This window comes from Tinamus guttatus, unplaced genomic scaffold (assembly GCF_059628265.1).
Source record: "Tinamus guttatus ecotype Peru unplaced genomic scaffold, ASM5962826v1 Tinamus_guttatus_pri_ptg000327l, whole genome shotgun sequence".
In the NCBI taxonomy this organism is placed as follows: Eukaryota; Metazoa; Chordata; class Aves; order Tinamiformes; family Tinamidae; genus Tinamus; species Tinamus guttatus.
In genome coordinates, this window is record NW_028288861.1 from 1,328,249 (window position 1) to 1,350,000 (window position 21,752).

The window sequence follows — 21,752 nt, forward strand, 5'->3', positions numbered from 1 at the left end:
TATGATGTTGAGCAGTCCCTTCTTTCCCGCTTTCAGAGTGTTTGAATTTTTCCTCTTCTTTCTGATTGCTAGTTAAAATTTCTTCTTCTTGCTATTTGCAAAGGTGAGAGATTCCTTCCTGGGATTCTTATTTCTCCCTCTCTCCTCCCCGTTATCTGAGGGAGGCATTGACGGATGGACTCAGGAGGACGTGGTAGTTTGTCTGCCTACCCCATTGATAAACTGTTTATCTTATGGGAAAGGAAGTATTTTGTGTACCTAAACATTTGCAAATTCTAGTTCTAGTCTAGTTCAGACCAGTATTTGCCAAAAGCTGATTACTAGCATTTCTTGCGTCCCTTGTGAGAAGTGAATAGGTGGATCTTGGAGTGCACATCATAGAGTCAGCATTATTTGGCATCCTCACGGGCAGTCCTCAAAGGCAGACCAAGAACTGAATGGACCTTGAAATTGAAAACAACTATTTTTTTTTCCTTTGAGGGGTTCTCAGCAGATGAAATGAGAAGCACAGCATAAGGACAGCAGATTTTTTTGGTAGGCTTTTCAAAAGCAGTAAATTCACACACACAGGAAAAGATAAAGATGATGAGGACAAAAAAAAAAAAAAACAGAAAACAGAAATCAATTAAACACTGAAAAATAAAGAAGAAAAGAAGAAAATGGGCTCATCCAATTCAAGCGGTGAGGTAAAGCACTCTTTTATGTTCCATCGCACGTCCTGCAGGAACAATAACATTCTTTTGAGAATCAAAACTGAAATCCAGGCATTTTTAGCTCACAGGAAAATATGTGTTTGATTGAGCATTTATATGAGATTAGAATTCTTAAATATCAAGCTAATTATCCCACATAAAAATAATGTTAAAAAGACTTCTGAAAAGTTATATGTGAATAGCAGTTGCAGAAGAAAATTTTAAACCAGACTCTAGTAATTGTAACTAGTGTAATCAGGCCCACAGCCATCATCAGAATTTCAATCAGAGGAAGGTAAATACAGTGCAGAGTAAAGGGTGGATATATCAGTATCTAAATATTTTTGTGCTCTCCATTTTCAATTTACCTAAAACAACAGAAAATGTATTATCACAACATAAGGAAAATGAGAGCTGAGATAGAGAAGTAATAATTAATATCCTGTTAATAGGAAACTGAGCCTCAGGTAGGGTTTGATTCTAGCAAAACTGTAGGAGTAGCATGGAGAATGTCTCTGAGACATAGCAAAAGCACTATTTCCTACTTTGTTGTTGCTCATTGCAGTGGTATGTGTTCACTGCTGAGCACTATCTGCTCTATTCTGCTATCATTTGAGTGCTGGTTATTTCCTTGGCTTAAGGGGGTGTGGGTGGGAAAGAAGTCAAGTCTAAACTCCACTCATTCCTGCTCTTTGCCTACTTGCTCCTGAAAGACTATGTCTTACATTCTCATTTCTTTCCATAATCAGAATGACTGTCTACATTTAGTTGGTTTACACATGTTAGCAAAGAAAATATGTGGCCAGAAATCAAATGCAAAGCTTTTGAATGCCAACCCCCTACTTCAGTCAGTAGTCTCTCCTTCTTTTGCATTGCCATCAAAGAAGAGTAAGAGATCCATCCATGAAGTATCCATCATTTTCCTATCAAATTTATCGTGGTCAGTTGAAATTTCTGTCACCTGGGATATTGCACTGCATGTTTTCATTATCCAGTTTTGTACACTGGCATTTTAGTAGCTGATGGGATGCCTGTTGGTGGGCTATCCCCTATTCTTGCAAAGGATGATGATCTCTTGGGCCTTTCCTTTTTGTAACTACCACGATGCTACAATGAGCATGTGTTCACCTCACACTTCTCTTCCTGATAATCTATTGGTATAGATCTGTGGTTTCATTTTAATGGCTGGTTCATTAGATGGTATAAATGAGTACAGCATTTTTAGCTGTGCTTGGGGAAAGCAAGGGATGTCGAGGTTAAGGTTTATGATGATTGTTGTGTTTGGGAGCAGAGAGCTCTATACTATTTCTGCTCTGAGTCTGTGCACATAATTCCAATTGACACTGAAGTTACACTCTTGCCTGAAAACTGTTACAGCCCTATGAGTACTCGCTGTTTCTGTGGGTGATCGTGACAGCACAGATTCAGCTATCTTAAACCTCTTTGAAACTTTCTGTGCAGCCAAGTTAAAGAAATGATGGTATCCAGGAATTCAAGAGGCAGTAGATAATGGCCCTGTCCCCAGGACCACATGCACACAGACATTACTTGAAGAATATTCAACAGTGTCATTTATTATGTAGAGGGCACTATACTGTTGCCCTCCCCTGACACTCACAATACAAGTGCTTCATGAGGGAATAAACCCCTAAAAGCTTGGTTGCAATTTACTTCTTTACTTCCTGCACATAGTAACAATGATAGCTGAATTGAAAAGCATTTTAAAATTCATAAATATATAAGTAGCCATTATCTAGTGGAAAACATATGTCTGGATATAGGGCGTGATCCACTATTCAGTTACTCCAATTTTAAACTAATGTAACTGCACTGCACTCAGTGGGGGTGTTGGTGTGAAGCTGAAGTGGTAGTGTAAGTCAGATCAGTTTTTTTGTACATACAAGGGTCACTTGCCTTAAAAAGAAGGCCAACGTTTTCATTGTGTGTTTATTTTGCGTACCTTAATCCAAAAGCACAGAAACAGGGACACTCTGAATAAATGGGTACTTCTAAAACCTATTTGTATCGTGACTGACAAAAGACTGACAATATTTAGTTACCCATTTCACAGGAAGCAGCGGGGAGGAACCATGCCTTATGTTTTTTCTTTCTTTTTGTGGAGTAGGAATTTGCTTTTAAATTAACTAAATTTAGCTGTTCAGTAAGTTAATAAGATAGCAGTTCCACAAGAAATTTTAAAAAAGCTCATGGATTAGTTAAAGGAAAGTGAGCAGGATGAACTTTGCATGTTCATGAATGTAATGAGTTTAGGATCAGAAAGAGACCATTAGATCAGCTGGTCTGAGCTATTTGGTCTTTAGATTCACCCACATACTCTTTGCTCCAAGCAAACTTGTGTACACTAAAGAAAGAGACATCCTGTCTAGATATTTCTGAAAAGTGTTGAGTTCTTAAAGTGTTAATCATTCTAGTGGGTATTAGTAAAGCAGGTGTGGAAAGTAGAGTAAGTAATTCACAATGCTAAGGTTGTACAAAAACAACAACAACAAAACCCAAACTCCTGAGCAAACCTAACACCATAGCCTAGGGGGTGAATAAAACACAGCACCATGAGGCTCTGCTGTCATTTGCACCCTTCTGATAGCAGAGCCTTTTGTGGGGGGTCCGCTGCGGAATTTCAAAGACAATAAGCAAACTTGCAGCAGACAAATAAAGTTGCATTCCTTTACATTTTAGATGTGAGAGATAAATCAGCTACACTGCCGCTCAATCCTTTATCAAGGTGACACAACTCGCAAAAGCTTTCATGCTGCCTATTGCAAACCTCACGAGGATTTGTGTAGGAAACGAAATCTGATTAGTTTGTTTGACTCACCTTTCTATCTACTTGCATTTAGAAAGGGTTTCTGTACGTTCTCTTCCCCTCTCTTTATTGTGTGGTTTGCTTTGTTTGCTTGAGTTTAAAACTGCCATTACGTGAAAGTGTTGCAAGTATAAATAATTTAGAAGATAACTCTGTGGGGATACTACTTCCCTGCTTTTTCTAATAGCAACTCATTATGGTTCTGAGAACCAGTATTCCATAGGAACAATTACACAACAGCAACTGTGTCTTGGATATTGTAGATGTTGAAAAGAAAATAATTTTGACACTTGGTTAATTAGGTGTATTTTTCTTCTTAAAAAAAAAAAAAAAAACTATTTGTTTTTTGAGTCATGTAACTGCTTTAAATTCTCTAAAAATATCCAAAGGTTTCTTGAACGGCCAGATGGAATTTAATACGTTTCCCCAATAAGAAGTCACGGTGATAGAATTATCTAATGATGCCCAATTACTTCTAAGGGAAATCTAATCAGCTAATAGATGTTAATAAAGGCAAATGTACAAAGGTAATAAATGGGTCAAACTGACAAAGACTACTCTGTTCACTCTTGTTTAAAGGAAAGGAAAAGCTTTTAATGGGGCTTCACTTACTTTTACCCCATCATTTTATAAATTGCTTTGCCAACTCTTCATAGCAAATAGTAATTTTAAGCAGGCCAACATCAAGCTCAGGTTGTATGCGCTTGGTGGTAATGAGAGTGTAGCTGCTCTTTCAGGAGTCTCCAACAGTCGAGTCCTTCTCTTTCTTTTTTCATATATTTTTATGTAGTTGCCAGTGAATGAATGTGCGCTGTCAGTCCGAACGACGGTGTAGCTTAGAGAAACCAAGCTCTCAACTGTGCCAGCCTCAACTTGGAGTCTTCTGCAGAGCTGTAGGGCAGGCAGGTACTGTTTGAAACAGTCCCAAGTGAAAGGCCACTCTACGCACCACGCTCTGCAGATAATAGTTAGCATTAAACAACTCTTGTGATGACACCCTCTCACATATATACTCATGCGGATGCTATTGCAGGACTTGGATCTTTGGACTATATTATGAAGAATGATGCTAACAATACTGGCTAGATTATAATAAACTGCTCAAAGCTATTAAGATTTTAATAAACATTTTAGGGTTTTACCAGGACCATATCTGCATTTTCTATTCCAAAATGTATCTATGTTACGATGACTTTGAGAGCAACTTATTTAGATATTAAAGGATGTGTATTACATTCAAAAAGAAGTCAAGAAAGGGTGGGCAGTAAATACATCACATTAAAATACTGTGAAAGCCTTCATTAATGACTAGATGAGATTTAAAAGTGCTGATAAGAAGGAACAAGGCAGAGCTGCAGCTATTGCAGATTGTTTGACTAACTAATGACCACAATAAACAGAGCATTGTTTAAGCTAAGTTCATGTTTTAGATCACTTCTTTTTAATCACTTCACATAGATGTGTTTATAACCGGGCAAACAAAACTGCCAGAGAATCCCTCACAGCAACATTACTCTTTTGGATACTGTTAAATAGGAGTCCTCCTGTACTCCTCTAGGACGCCTCACACATTTGTTTTCACTGCCCAAAATCTACATGCAATTCCTAACATGGCTCTTTCTCTCACATTTCCAGTGCCAGCCTGTCTTCCTCCTCCCACTTCGACAGTATTAATCATGTATGTCACATATGCTTGTGCCTTCATCTCTTCTCACCTTGACTATTGTAGTTCCCTTCCCTTGGGACTCTAAGTCCTAGTTCTTCATGCCCCTTAATGTGCCAAATGCTGATGCTTCCTTCTCACACATGCATCAAAATCACCTCCTACTTCAGGCACTTCGGCAGCCTTCTACCATCCTTTTCTGGATCAATTTCAATTTTTTTTTAACAATGTCAAAACCTACTTCAACATAGATGTTTCTTTTTTCGTATTCTCCTCTATGCTCTCTGTTCATCTAATACTGCCCTTCCCTCTGTTCTGCAATCTCTGTTGAAAAATCCTTTCCCTCTACCACATCTCCAATCTAAAAAACCTTCCTATGTCATTGGCTATCCCTGCATTTTTTTCCTTTGCCTGTACGTACCTCTTCATTTCTTGCCATTGCAACTGGTTTGGGACTGAGATCATGAGAAAGATTAGTATTATATAGCATCCTGAGTAGCTATTATAGAGCTGTGCTATATTGGAAAACTAGTCCATAATCTTGGTAGCACTCGGGATGATTTCTTTTTTCAGTCTGGATGCAGAAAGTTCACAAAGTTTCACTCACCATTTTTTTTAGTCCAATTTAATACACCACCAGTGTAGCCACCAGTCTTAGCAAGTGGCACAGCTTAGTGCCAGATTCGCCTCAGCAATGAGGGAACTAGGAGACTTGTGTGCAAGATTCCGATGCAAAATTTGACAAGACATTTTTGTATTTGTTGTTTTACAGGCCCAAATTCTAGGAAAGCAAGTCATCTAGATAAATGAATTCTTTGGCTCTCAAAACATGTATCAGGCTTCAGAAATTAGGCAGCTCTTTTGTATAGGCCACTCAGCAGAACTTTTTGGTGATCAAGGGACATATATAAAAAAGACTTAGATTCTTTCTAACAAAATTCTGGAGATTTTGACAAGATTTTCCAAGTTAAATTTTTTTTCCTATTTTTTTTCTTGGCTATAGACTACTGTGTTTGTTTATATATGTTTCCCTGGATCACAGAGCTAATGCATTTCCTGAAATGTGTCTGAGAACTCAGGTGAGACACCACAGGCTATGCTGTCTTAGGCTAGAATTTACTGAGATTAAAGCAGACGTGGCATTACCAGGGTCTGCTAAGCCTCATGTGATTTATAAAGATATAAAATATATCTTTTATGATTACGATGATGCTAAAAAATTTGTGGATGATAATATAGTCACACTGGAAAGACTGGATATAACAACTAGGGAAGAATCACGAAAAGGAAATGGAAACTAACTCCCCTTTACTAGTTCATCTGGCTTTTAGGTGAATAAGTGTTTGATGTTTTGGTCAATGGATGTTTGCATTTTTTGCCTTTTTTTTTAAAGTTTTGTCAACTTAAAAGTTTACAGATATAATGATATATTTGATCTCTAAAATAGTTGCATATTACAGGAATTTTTACTGTCAAATTAGAAGTGTATACTGTTCTTAAAATGTACACATGCTATTTATGATTGTAATTATTCAAAGGGAGAAATTAACGTTCTGTCTTCTATTACTGATTTATCTCTCTGTATTTTCCTAAGTTTAGACCCCAAATGAGAATGAAAACATATTTTTTTATTTTTATTTGTAGTGAAATGCTCATAAAATGTATTTTTAAATACTTATATACACTAGCATATTGCTCAACTTTTATACACTACTATACACTCAACTACTATACACTCAACTTATATACACTAGCATATTGCTCAACATATTGCTTAGCTTGAAGATAGTGCATGCTGATTTGGGGAATTTTCCCCTCATTTCACAAACTTTTGTCTTTTTTTTACATCCTATTTCTACCAAACTTAAATTTTTTACTTCTTTCAAAGTTTGTATAAAGGTATTCTAAAAACTGAATTGAATTTCACATGAAAATATTGACTTATGAACAAATTAAGATAAATATAAAAGATCTGTGTTACAGAAAAAAGTATTTCCTAACAGATATGCCAGTTTTATATATATATATATATATATATTTGAGTTGTACACCAGTACTAAGCAAAAAACAAAAAACAAAAAAAACAACAAAAAAAAACAAAAACAAAAAATCTGCAATCTTTAAGCCGTGATCTATCAGTGATCTATCTATCACTGAATTTGCCAACAACCCTACCTAGCTGCTGCCTATCCCTGCGGTGCCTACAAGCTTTTGGCCCATATATATTTGTTTCTGGTGTTGAGCAAAACTGCTTAGAATGTGATATAATTGAGAAGACTGGAACTGTGACCCGAGCAGTAGCAAAACGGAAGACACTGCCCTGCCCATGGCTATTTTATATACATGGCACAGAAGAGCTGGAACTTAGACACAGAGGATGGTAACAGTAGCATGTTCCAGCGAGACACAAAGCCTTCACCACAAAATGATCCTTGCCGCGGTGTATCCCTCTTCAAGGGATGGCCAAACCTTCACCTGTATCAAGCTTTTCACACACGAGGCAAATGGGGTAGAGGCAGCGTTATATTCGATGGCTCATTGCCTAGAAGAGTCACTTGTTAAACAGGATATATGTTTGCAGGTCTTCTCTTGGCTTTAGTTTGAACTGACATCTTAAGTGTTCAATGTGAGCTGAATTTGCCAATCAATGGGCTGTTGAATATAATGCTCCATTTTTACTCTTCTTTGCTATCATGTCATTCTTGTTCTGATTGTGAATTCTGTTACGTATGTAACAACTAGTCATTACAGCAGAATTAACTAAGAACAAGGACTTGACCGTACAGCCTACTGAGTAGGGCTCCAACTTAAGACAGGTGAGAGTTAATTACAGTGACTGTATAATTACTTATGTAAGGTGGAACATCTTCAGAATGAGAAATGCAAGAGCTTTGCTTACTGTACTGAATATCCTAATGATTCCGATACTCTCTTAGGATGAGGGTCTTGCCTGTGTTCAAGTCTTCGTTCCACATTAGGCAGGCAAAACTTGATCTCCTTCTTTCCAGATAAATTTTATTTTAAAAATGCTGTTAGCTATATAGGAAAGTGATCTTCACCTGTATGGTTATAAGACAGAACAGACCTGCCTTAGATGTCTTTCATTAAAGGATCCATAGGAATGGACATAAGTGTCTTCTTCTAACTCAGAGATAGAGCTTGGTTATAGTGTAAAGTAGTTCACTGTTTTGATACACATGAATGATACACCAAAAATGTGAATGTGACTGGATGTTAAAAAGCAGAAATCTACCTGCCTAACAAATGTAAGTACTTTCAGTGTGAAGAGAAGCTTCACAATGTGAAGTTTTTCTCCTCTTCTCTTCTCTTCTCTTCTCTTCTCTTCTCTTCTCTTCTCTTCTCTTCTCTTCTCTTCTCTTCTCTTCTCTTCTCTTCTCTTCTCTTCTCTTCTCTTCTCTTCTCTTCTCTTCTCTTCTCTTCTCTTCTCTTTTCAAAAGTAGTTAGGTATTTAAGCCCATCTTAAGCGATTCCTAACCAGAGACAGAGCTTCCTCAGTAGTAGATCACCTACAAGTAAGAAAACAAAGTGTCCAGGGTCTTTTTGCTAATACTAACTTCTAAATCAGAATTTCAGTAAATATTAAGACTGTCTTTACAGGTCTTATGATGATTTTAGTAATAGGAATAGGTCATTTTGAAAATTTTCCTTATGCGTCCTATGCTTTACTCGATCAGGCTAGAGTAGTCAGGACATTGGTAGATTCAGCTCTGCAGTTACCAGTTTTATGGGTGCAAATACAGGTTTCTACACATATTTTTAGATGCTTTTACCCCTACGCAGTGCAAGAACAATTAGTGAAGTCCAACTGAAAATGAAGACTCAACACTGTACCAGTCAGAACAGTCAGAATTAATACTGAAATCCGTCAGCAACCCGTTATTAAAATTATGTAAGATCACACACAGTTTCCAAACTGCTCTCATACAGAAAGATAAATATTACATAGGTTATATAGATTGGGCTTCATTTCGTAAGAGCTATCTCAATTGTATGCAAATGATGGGATAGTGGAACACAATGCGCAACTGGCCAGTTTTCATTGAAGAAATATGTGTTCAGTTTCGAGCGCCTCGGTGTAATTTAATTTTTACATGTGCTATTTAAGCGTCAATGACTACATTAAGGGCTGAGACCTGGAGGGGAGATGAAGCTATGGTCAAAAGCAGAGGAACGGTGGGTATGGAGCAGCAGGCAGCACAGCCAGCCTGATCCACAGAGTTTTCTAAATTTCCATCCCCTGGTTCCAGCCCAATCTGGCTTACAGTAACTAAGACCGGGCGCATGAAACACATTCAGATAATAACAAACTCTCCATAATGTTCTTAAAGCATTTCCCCTGGTTTCTATGGGATACAGAGGGCACCTGGGATGAGACAGAGTAAAGGATGCATCAGTACGACACTGGGAAGATTTGTATAATTATTGGCTTTAGCAGCCTGAAACAATGCAGCTGTCCCATCCTTATGCAGATCCTTCAGGCGTAGTGTGGCATGGCATGGGTGGCTGTCTCTCGGGTGTCTGAAGTGTCAACACACCTTTAGCTCCTGAAATGTCAGACCTTTGGTTTATCAAAGGGTCTTGCCACCAGTAGCGCAATAAGCAGAGGGGAAAAAATGAACATGATTCTGTATCTACAGAGAAAGTTGACCAAGAGGTGAATTTGCAATAACCACAGTGCAAAGAGCAAAGCACAAGGGTTCACCATGTAGGTATGACTTACTGCAAGGTGATTAGGTGTATCTGTGTCAATGCTGAACATAGTGGGGTGTGTATGTATTTATACATAGTGTATTATTTATGCCCAATATTTCTAATTGCCTAACTAGTTCTCTTTCCCCTCATGTATACTTTAGTACCCACCCACCAGAGCAAGATGTCTACAGCTAAATATCTGCCAATTACTATGGACTTTTGCTTAATATTCTGTTGTTTCACTGACAGCACAGTTTTTAATATATCATTTTATACTATCCTCTACATCATCATTTTCCTGCCTCCCTTAGGGCCTTGGCTGTAATAGTTCTTATTTATTTCCACAAGCTAACATATATGCAAAATATGCTGTACTCATGATGTCGCTCCCACGACCCTCACCTCTTCCCATCTCTGTGTTTGTAAGCCCTTTTCTCTGGTTTTCAAGTTACAGCATAGAGAAGTGAGAGCACAGCATGTGTGTAGCCCTATATTGGGTTCAAATACTCAGCCTGCTGTGTGCTTCCCCTCCCCATCTGCAAACACACCCGATTTTGCTCCTCTCCAACTCAGCAGCGTTGCACTGAAGCCTTTTCTTCAGACCTGTGCGGTTGTTTGGGGCTTTTTTTTTTTCATATGGCGAGTAAACTCAAAAACAGTCAGAAAGGAAATAAACTCCCTGAGAAAACTCCCTGATTATTTATATGGGGTAGGGAGGAATTTAACACCCAGCACAGTGCACTGATCACCTCATAGGGTCTGCCGAGCTCAACATCTTTCACTTCTAAAAGAACTGAACAGAATGTGTACCTTGGGCCCGCGCTGCCACGGTCTCCTTAGCTGCATCACATCCTATTGCTTCCCAAATAGTTTGTCCCCAATGGTTTTTGGAGGTAGAATCTGTAAGAGAAAAAGCAAGGGGGTAGCTATGATTGGATCACTGTCTCTGACACAGAAGCAACGTGTTTAGAATCGGTAGTTCTACAACTTTCAGTAGTGTATTATTTCTACAAATTTATTTTGGCTGTTTTTTCTTAGAAGTAGGCTGTTAAGGTCCAGTTTCCTGAGGTCCACTGGTTGACAGAAAGAAAAATACATATTTCCTAGCCTAGTATTTTTTTTCCTTCAGATTTTAATAACGATGAAAAAGTGTACAAGCTTCATGGTCAAGACAGGACAGTGGGTACAAAAAAAATGTTATCTTAAGGCAAAATTTGCTGTCAGGAAAAATGGAGCATTCCTTCTGAACTCACGAACTGGTAGTGCATGTGCAGGTTGGTTGTAGATGGTTGCTACAATAAGGCTTCTTTCATACAGGTGTGTTTATGCCCCAGGCTTGCTGGCCACAGTCCATTCCATTTACAGAAGCTGAATTAAACAATAACTACCGCATTGCAAAAAGAAGAAGGAAAAAAAAAAGAAAAAAGTGAGCGTCAAAGGAGATGCCTGAGAGCTTTGTTAGGGCCAAGAAAAACCCTGTTGCAGTTGTCAGAGCTTGTTGATGTTGCAGAGAACGGCACTTTTTTTTTTTTCCTCTTTTTTTTTTTTTCTGCTGGATTTTGTGGTTCTGCCTTAGGAAAGAAAGTAAAATAGAACGGAAGAACAAAGTCCTACTCTATAAATCAGCAGCTGCTCCTTGCCAGATCAAAGGAGTGACATTTTTGCTCCTGGACTACTTGTCCACTTTAGGTGCTTGACAGACAGCTAACAGCTGGCCTGTTACACAGCATAGGAGAGTTGGGCTACATCTTCTTCAGAGCAGATGACAAGCTAATCAGAGATATCCATAGCACAGGACATGCAAGTGCACCTTGATCTCTTCAAACATACGTTTGTACAGTACGGAATTGCTAAACACCTTTATGCATTTTTTGGAAAGTTGCTGCTAAGGTAGTTTCCATTGAAAAGTAAGAAGGAGAATTAATACCCTAATCTAATTTGATTAGTGAAGCTAAACAGATATTACGTTTGTTGACAACTCTCTTTTTCAGGTCAGTTTAGAATGGGCTAAAAAAAGTCAGCATGAAATGGTTAAAATAATGTGTGAGGCACTTTAATGTGATATCATAAAACTGTACTTTTTCCGGGGGGGGTGGGGCGGGAGGGGGAAAAAAATATCTAAAATTAGGCCTCTCAATTCCTGTGTGAGAAGATGGATAAGCTGACTGTGTTTTCGAAACTGCAGGATCTTCATTAGTTTTGATAGTCTGATAGTCTTGTCCACTGATAAATTATATGAAAAATTAACAGATCTTTAAGTTCACGAGTTACTTAAAATTTTATAGGAGGTCTGGTATCTGCCTTTAACATAGATGTCCGTGTGCCAGCAAATCAAAGTGCATGCCAAATTAGCTAAAATTGTATTTAGCATCTCTGCAAGATATATGTATACAAACCTGGAATTTTAATGCCAGTAGTAAAAATTTCAAAGTAATTCAATTTCTAGTTGATTCCCATCTGCCATAAATCAAATACAGGATGAGGTTATACACTACGACTTATGTCTATTGACTTTGCATTTTATCTTTAAGATATGAATAGCTAGGGAAGTTATGTCTGTTTGTCTCCTCCCTTCTTTCAAGTATCTTTAAAAGAGCATTTTTTTACAGTGCATGATAAATAACTGTTTAAGAATGAATGGCATTCTTGAAGAGTAACAGAAATTGCTTAAGAAAGACCACAGCCTGCTGGGATGTTTTGTAATGGGGCTTCAGGTGCGATTACACTTCCTGCACAGTGTTTATCACCCGGGTCGGGATTCCAAGGGCACGAAAGGATGGCACTTTTCCACCAAAGCGAAGGGGGCTTGGAAAGCCTCTAAGAAAATCCCTACATATCCCGCCGTGTGTGTGTGCATGTGGAGCAGGGATTCCTCGTTAAGCTCCACGCTAACAGATTTATCCTCGCCACTGGCTCTCCCTTGCCCAGGGCTTCACAGAAAACTTGCTATCCCAGGCAGCGCAGCCCCCTTCCCCTCACATTTCCACAAAAGAGAAAAACTTGAGTGAAACAGAACCACTCCTATTCGGGGTACTAACCCCAGGGGGGAGCAGGGGCCACCCAGAGAAACTGTCATATCCCTGGACTACGCACACCCGCCTTGGGGGACCACTGTCCATGGCCAGTGACTGGCGCTGCTGCCCGCCCGTGCCGCCCCGAACCGCCCCAAGCCGCCCCGAACCGCCCTGAACTGCTCCTGCCGCACGCATGCACGCGTCAGCTGCGCTGCCTCGCCACGGAGCCCCAAGGCGAGCTACCAATATGGTCCGTGTGTGCAAACACCTGACGCGGGGAATAAACAAGTGTAGCTGCGCATCGTTTGCAGCTTCGGTGTACGTGCTACCCTGCGAAAGGCACCAGACTCTTGGCAGAAGCCGAAACGCTTCCCCGTGCTCCAGAAAGGTAGCCTGGTAACCACGAGCTACGTGTTCAAGGATACGCACATTTTCTCGGAGGTGAACGGGTGCCAGCGCTGCCAGTTCCCGTGATTTTATCACAGGGCTCAAGTTATTTCATGTTTCACTTAAAGTCCCAGCTCCAGGAGGCAGTGATTATGTGCAAACCTTTCTGAGTAAATTTCTAGATTTTTGTGACTGAGGAGAACGGCTCAGAAAACGCAACCTAACAACTCAAAAAGTAAATACAAAGAAGAGTGCTATTTACATTTCTGATTTTTCAAGACAGTCTCATGGTTACAGGATGGGCGGCCTCGTGGTTTTTGAGCAATTGGCAACTCCAAATGGCATAAGGTATCTTTAGAAGGGCCAACGTAAACATACACGCTGTGGCAGAGATCTTCGGGACTGTTAGTACCTGCCTCGGGCTATTTTAGGCATCTAGTTTAGATGTGCTCCGAACACGGATGCTGACTTAGGTCCTCTGAATCACACCTATGAGATATGTGAGATATTTAAATTAGCTCAAGAAAGTCGGTTTAAACACCTCCAGAGCCCCCTCCTTTAACAAGGTTATCCGAACCTATGCAAAATCTTGTCAGGGAATAAACCTGCCTGTCCCTCCCTCTCCCTTTGAAAACCAATCATGTAACTGACTCTGTTCCTCAATATTCATGACTGAAGGGAGCCTTTTTTACATGGCTCATTTCCAAGTGACTAACTTGTCTTTTTTTTTTTTTTTTTAACTTTTCTGTAAGGAATGCTGCAAATAAGAGTTGGTAACCAGGTGTGGCATAGATTCAGTGAAGCATAAACAAGGTTTTTTTCCAACCATTTTTGTACACACACATGCAAAAGGACACCTAAACCTAATTCTGTCAGCTTAGAACACACACTGGAGGGAGAAGTTAAGCAAACTGAGAGAACTACATTTCACTTGCTTAGATGAAAGTTTGGGTGACAGACAAAGATTGCTACAAAGAACATATATAGATACACACACACACATAAATATATACATCCTACGTACACACATATATATACATCCAACATATATAGGCATAAAAGTGTTTCTGCAAATTTTGTCTTTTCAAATGTATTCTTTCAGACTGCTCTGATCTACTCAGGACTTGTGAAATTATTCTTTCAGTCGGTGGAAAAAAAGATTTCTAGGTTACTTATGAAAACATTCTTTGTGACTTATGTATTGCATCTCATTGGTTGTTTTTCCTTCGAAATTAGAGGTGCTCTTGGGCAACAAAGAATCAGTGTAATATGCTCTTGGTCTAAACCCTGACATGTTTGTGATCCAAATTGTGAAATATCATTTAGGCAAAGATTGTTCTTCGCATCAAAGGTGAAGATGTTTGGATTTTTCCAGAATACATTTTTAGGTTCTTGTTTAGAAAAAAAATGGAAGCAGTGTTTTAACACCATTTATTCATTTTACCTGGGATTAATAAAAGCTGAACTTCTCATCTAGATTCGGCAGGTTTCTGAAAACTCTCGCTAGACAATTACTCTCTCTTGTCTGTACCTGAATAATTTTGAAAATTTTAAAATTTAGATGTCAGAATTTTTTTGACCCTGGATTATTATTGTTGTTGTTCTAGTCATTATTGCTTTTAATAGTGCTGTGGAGAAGTCTGTGACAATGTCCATTCAGTATCTATGTTCTTTTAAAGTGAATGAACAGAAGTGCTTTCTCAGTCTAAAGTCTAATCTGAGGAAAAGGTTTCATTGTCATTAGTCCTTTTAAAGCACCGAGAGTTAATTCATCTCAAAGATTTGTGTGTCTTTTTTTACTTGTAAAGAATTGAAAAAACATTCATGTAGTGGCTGATTAGTTAAATAAATGCCATATTTTAACACCTCATTTTCTGGGACGTACATTTTAAGTGGAAATCCAGGTTGAAGAGCAATACAGGAAAGCTGTGTGTGGCACTAGATGGCTCCATGCTGTCCCTCCACTTCTTAAAAGGAGAGATTTCCTCTGCTGAAGGGGAGCAGTTTGATTTTGCACCAGTTCATCTTGCAGAAGTTAGTAGATGTACAGACAAGTGATGGGAGTTAAATACCTCTCTCTGCTCAAGCCTTCTGGTTAGACTCCAGGTTGGGGAGGAATTGTAGTTTCCTAAGCATATGTGCTATTCATCCTCCAGAAACCAGATTGTTGTGAGCCTGCATGAATTTTCCATTTTCCAACCTTAGAGTAAAGCTGGAGATGTTTGTAATGCTGGGTGCCAATCAGGACAGCCACTGATACTTCCCTTCAAGAACTGATCTTGCTTAGATTCCTCTGTGGAGCGGTCATAGCATTTTGAAACACGCACAGTACACACAGTGTATGCAAAAAAAAAGGCAATGGAAACAACAAATTGTTTTTGAATGTGCCAAACTAAGAGCTGTATTTGCTATTTAGTCTCTGTTGTGCTCCACATAAATATTTCTCTGAATGTTATTTATCATAAAAATAAAATGCGTTATGCTAATGTGAATTTAACATCATATGATATGTCTTGCAATAAAATATGATAAATATATAAAGAAAATTAATTATAGGAATTCCTATAAAATACAGAATACATGCTTATTTTGGATAAAGAAAACCAAAGCTCTGTTTGAAGAGATGCAATTAAATGCATCTCTTTATATTATCATGCTAATTAGCAATGGTAAGAACCAATTAGGACTACGGCTACCAAATCACCAGACTACACTGCATATTCACTAGTGCACCCTCAACACTCTACTGTGTTTTTTTTTTTGCTGGAAGCAGATAAAAATGCTTCACAGGGAACTAACTTTTTAAGAAAGTTGATGGTATCTTGATCCAATTTTTTGCTCTGCTTCTGTAAGTTGCCCCACTGAAGTTAGCAGAACTCCTTGTGTGAGAAGGACAAGATCGTGACTGCAGAAAAATGGACGTGACTACTTTAGGTGGCAATTAAAAAATATGAGATTCGAAATAGGCATTTTAAATGCCTATTGTTTGAGTAAGTGAGGTTGGTGATCTGTCACTGGCAGAACGCAGGAAGTGAGATTTTCATTAAATGCACTCTGCCGGTGCCGCGCAGTTCTCAGCGCTGCGCACCTCGTTTATCATTCTGGAGCGCGGGCCGAGCGCCGCCCGAGCGAGCGCGGGGCTCGTGGCCGTGCCCGCTGCCAGCGCGGGAGGCCGGCGGCAGGTGAGGCGCAGGCAGCGCGAGCTCCGCGCGCTCCCCTGCCACCGCGCCGGGCTGCCGGTGCGGGGAACAAAGCAGAGCGAGCATATGGGCAGCAGATTGCACCGCGCGCCCGAGGAGCGCGCCGCAGAGCTGTGCGCGCCGCTGCCAAAGATCCCTTCCGTGGCTTTGGCCTTGTCACTTAGCCCCCCTTCCCGTCTCTGCTCCCGCTGCGAGCAGGGCGCGGGCGGCTCCTTTCAGCCCCCGGTTTCAACGAGGAGGCAGCTCTGGCTGCGCGATCGCTGCGATGAGTCCGCTCCCTCGCACAGCGTTTGCAGAGCGTGAGGTGGGGGACGACCCCGAGCTTCACTGCAGCCCCTGAGTGCTGCTATCACCCTACTTACAGGAATTGCTATTAACAAAAGCGTAACAAAGAAATCCTTGTCCTGTTGATAGATTTTACTCATCTTCTCAGGCCATTCAATCTTTGGCCTCTGGGTGAAGGGGATGAACAAGGTAGGCAATTAGTGTCAGGAGCAGAGCCGTGAATTCTTCTTTTATGGGGTCCCAAATATTGCTGGGCAGAGGGGCACTGGTGGTCGCCTTCTTCACCTGGCTTTTAATGCCTCTGGAAGACATCTGAGCCAAAGAGCATTGCAGGGTTTCTGCAGCACACAAACCGAACTGCTGGGCAGAAAGGCTGCGTTTTGTTTTACTTTGGCCTTACAGATGACTTCCTGTGGTATTTCAAAAAGCTCTCAAAAGGTGAAGGTTAGAGCAGGCACTATAGTTTCTGCCTCTGCACTAAACACTGTGCCTGTTTATGGGGCAGCATAAAGAATAAATAATAACCCACAAACACTACGTTCTGCACTCGTGGGTACCAGTTGTGCCAATGGTTTACATGCTGTAGCTGCTACTAGTGAATGTTGCGTCTGATTTTTAACTTGACCTGAATTGTGTCTGTGCTTTGCAAATACTAAAGTATTTTTTCAGCCATACTTACTGATGGGTATGTGTATTTTGATGCCATTTGTGACCGGGATTTTTAGAGGAACTATAGGAATGGAGTTACCAAAGGATTTAGGTGCCTCAAGCCTCTGTGCTCCTTGGAAAATCTGCCTTTCTAAGACAATGTGTGACAGCATATCTTCTCCTCAAAGTATTGATGTCTCAAGACGTCATTTGCACCTGCAATTATGCATGTGAGCAAAATAGAAGAAGACAACATAAAAAACATGATCAGAAATCAAAACCAAGTGAGAGTTTTCCTAAAGTTTACTCAACATATGTGATGACTGTGAGCATTTTTTTTTCTTTAAGAAAGTAAAGATTGGGGGACTCACTATCAGAGCTGCAACTCCCATCTCCAAAATAGCTAATGAATCATCCCAGCCATTTGCACGGAAAAGCTGGAATTATTCCTGCTGGTGGAATGAAGCAAGACCACAGTTTCTTTTGGAAGTGACTGGCTAGCTGAGGCTGGATTTTCAATGTCCAACCCAGAAGCCTTTCACAGTGGTGGCTGTTGAATACGTGAGGCTCGAGTGGGGTGCCCAAATGCGTGTGCTCCTAAATGCAAAGCAGTTGCCACCTGAAACCTTTCAGGACTTGGGATTTTCTTAATGTTCTGCCTTGTTGTGCGAGAGCCATTGAGAAAGAAAAAAAAAAAAAAAAAACACTTCAGAGGGCACCCATTTCTTCCTAATGTAAACTTTCTGAGGAGTATCCAAAGATATGACCTCTGGGTGAACCTTTAACCTTCCCCTTAATTATTTGTTTGAAGACAGTGTCGAGTTCTCCCGCTGCGAGCCCGGGCCCATAATGCTGCGCAGCCCTGGGAGCCCGGCTCTGCTTGCAGGCGAGTGCAGAGGGACATAAATAAGGGCACCACCAGATGTAAATAATAAAAGTGGCCGGGGTTTAAATAAAACCGAAAAAGCAATTTGGCTTTCCTGAAGAGTGGCTTGATTGAAGAAAACAGGTTCCTAGGGCCGAAAGTGGGGGAGGTTCTGTTGTCTGTGATTTTTTACAGGCCTAAATAAGCGCTCATTCCCTTCCTTAAAACCTTGCCATCTGTATATACCATTAGAAGCTCACAGGAGAAGAGAAAACAGTCTTATCAGGCTTTCCTGTTAATCTCTATTGGCCTTAACTTTAGCTGATAAAAAGCATGCTGGATCGGGGAGGTTCAGGTCAGGCTCCATTTGGTCAGCGTGGCAGCGTTACTGGAAAGCAGCTAAGCAAATTAAGTCCTATCGGAGACCTTTGAGGACAGGAACACGTCTAGAAATCGCGGCATGGAAGCGAGCGGTGCCTTCTGCAGTCGTGAGGGGATGAACAAGTGCAGCGAGTGTGTCTGGGTTTTTATTTTTAATACCTGAAGTCATGACTATTTCGGAGGCAGGGTGATATTTCTGACAACTGAATTATACTTTCCTTCAAGAATAAAGAATGTCTCCTGGATGTAAACAGAGAGATACAAAAGAGCCCTTTAGGGCTACTTGCAGCATTTATGCATCTGGCTAATGAAATGCCCGCGACGGGGGTTGCAGCCGACGCGGTGGAAGCCCTGCCTTGCCCCACGGGCTGCCCAGGGCCGCGCACGGCGCCGCGCAGCGCCCAGGCCGCGCGGACGTGAGCGCCTCGCCGAAACGCGCCGGCCGGGCCCGGCGGCAATTGCTGGCAGCAGTTTGGGGTGATGGGCACGTTAGTGTTTCTGGAAAGGATTAAACACTAATGTTGAACTTCGTTAGCGCTCCTTAAGGGTCACTAGACTCAAGTCGGGGCAGTGAGGTAGCGTACAAAACCCGAGGCTGTGCACAAACATGAAGAAAGGGGACAGAAACAAGTGTGGCTTGTGAGCTGGGGGGAATCCTCCTGTTCAGAGAGAGACTGCGCGAACTGGGACGTCTGAAATTATTTTAGCAAAATTAATGCGGCCCGAGTTCGTGCCGATGCGGATTGTGGTGCATTAAGTTAATAAGAAATATGCAAGTACTTATTTTTGGATTACTGGCCAAATTAAATCCAGGCTCCGCCGCCAACTAACTGCCTTCGCCAGCGTTCAAAAGCCTCGGCAGCCACCACGGCCGCGGTGCCCGATTCAAGGGGGGAAGGAAAAAACAGAAAAAAAAAGTTATTTGGGGGCCTAATATTAAACACATGTACCTGCGACTCCCTGTTCCTAACGAGTTGAAAGGTGCCTGGGTTTATGGCTGGCAGTTGCCTTGTGCAGCGCGCGGGGTGTCCCCCGGCGGCCGCAGAGGTCGCCCCCGGCTGGCACTGACCTCGCCGCGACCCCGGCCTTTACAGGCTCAAACTGCAGGAGTTGCAGAAGAGCAGAAGTCTTTCTGGGCCAGCACTTATTGCTGCTGCGCTGGTGATAAAACTTCAGACAGGCTAATTGATGGCTTTGCTGACCCGACAATACCTTGTGAAAGCACGGAGTGGCGAAGCCTGGTCCTCATTTATGGCCAGCTGCAAGGGGAGCTGAATCCCGGCCACGGAGGGGGGAGAAAAAAAAGGGAGGGAAAAAAAAAAAAAAAGCCTCCTAGCCTGTGAACTTTAACCAGGTCCCCAAGCTACTCTGGGAAGTTAAAGAAACAATTGTCTTTTACCACAAGTTCTCGCCCCCGGTTTCTTGTTGGGAGCCTTCTGGCAAATCCAGCGCTAAGCTGGCTAGTCAGATAAGCACGTTTACCCCTCACAGTTTCCGAGCACTTAGAGGAAAATTCTTTAAGGGGAAGTTCGCTCTTAAAACAGAGCGGGCGAAACGCGGTGCCTCACCACGGCGCGCTCGAACGCGAAGCAGAGGTGTTCTCAAGACGCAAAAGCAAGCTGATGAAAGGACTTCTCCTCTTTGTATTCTGTTTCAGGTTTATTAATGCCAGAAGAAGAATAGTACAGCCTATGATTGACCAGTCAAATCGAGCAGGCAAGTTCCAAGTAGTATCTGTATTCAAGTCCCACAGGCGCAAATCCTCATCAAGTTATTCTTCTGGAGTCCCATCACCTGGTAAATCAGTGCCTGGAGCAGGCGTTCTGGGGGATTATTTCTCCTTGTGTCCCCAGAATTCCGCTGTAGGAAGCAACTTCGCTAATTGGTGCTAATTGGAGATTTCCCACCCCGACTGTACTGAAACTGCTTTTTATTTTCTCTCTGAACTGGTAATTGGGTACAAGTACTAGTGCCACAAGCAGTTTGTTTGACTGCGAGCTCTTGAATTACTCATTGCTTGTCTGCATCCAATCAGCAGCACAATCTCATTTTCCTGCTACCCACAACTCCTTGGTGTGTGCATTGCTTTCACTTCTGCAAGGCGAGCTGTAAAACTCATTGTATCCATTCATTTGCTTTGACTATTCACAATATGCTACTAATGTGACATGGTACCATACTGGCAAAAATAAAAATAAAAAATAAATAGCAAAAAAAGATTATTACTCTTGTTTAAGAGTGCACCAGATATACTCCCTGTAAAACATACAATTTTTGTAAACGATAGGTACCTTTTTTTAGCTTTCTATTAAAGCGCTCATAATAAGTAACTCTTTGAACAACTGGTGCAGTGCTAATCATACTACTTTGTAATATGCATTTCCTTAACTTACTAGGGAGTTGTGGTTTCCTGCCATGAGGTTATGGGATAAAACTGTTCTCCATGTGGTGATGACTGTTGTCACTAACAAGGGCTTTAACTTGATGGTGATTTCGCCTGCTGCTTCACTTTAAAGGTTTCTGAAAAGGTTATTAATCCTTTGGGAAGCTCTTCCCGTGTAGCATTAAATTTCTCTTTCATTAACAGGTGAAAAAGGGGGAAAACACTAACTCAACTAACCATGCAAAACATTAAACCAAATATGAAGTGTGTGCATAAATAGGGATAGCGGTGTCCAGAATTCCCTTACTCATTCTAGAGTAGAGGGTTTACATTTTATTAAGTTTGACCACAAGCACCCTCTATCACAGATGCCAGGTTCACAACTTCATGCAATTAGAGAGGAGTACAGTAAGTACTTAGCTTCATTAAGGAAAGAAAAAAAAACCACATAGCACTGCAACACGCTTGCACTGGTTTGCATTAAAGGTAAGTATAGAAGCAAATCCTAAGCAAGTGAACTGACTTGACTAACTTGTTTATTAGGCCCCCCATAGCATTTTTATTCCATAGTCCTGGTAACATAATCAGCTCATAAAAAGCACAACCTGTGTTTAAAGTGACAGCCAAGATATTGTATATGGTGTTTCAGTGCTGAAGCTGGAACAGTTGCTGATTGTTTGGTATGTCTTCTCTTCTT

General features: G+C 41.0%; 1 protein-coding gene across 4 annotated transcripts in view; it reads left to right on the top strand.

The window, feature by feature from the left end:
• Positions 1 to 21,752, top strand: part of MEIS2 (Meis homeobox 2) — a 166,042-nt gene that overhangs the window by 139,024 nt on the left and 5,266 nt on the right. For 2 of the 4 annotated variants that reach the window (XM_088529253.1, XM_088529255.1), the window contains exon 10: positions 20,330 to 20,392. In XM_088529253.1, the coding sequence (XP_088385379.1) occupies positions 20,330 to 20,392 (63 nt within the window). The remainder of the gene's footprint in view (positions 1 to 20,329; positions 20,393 to 21,752) is intronic. The other 2 variants (XM_088529252.1, XM_088529254.1) reach the window with 1 other exon arrangement.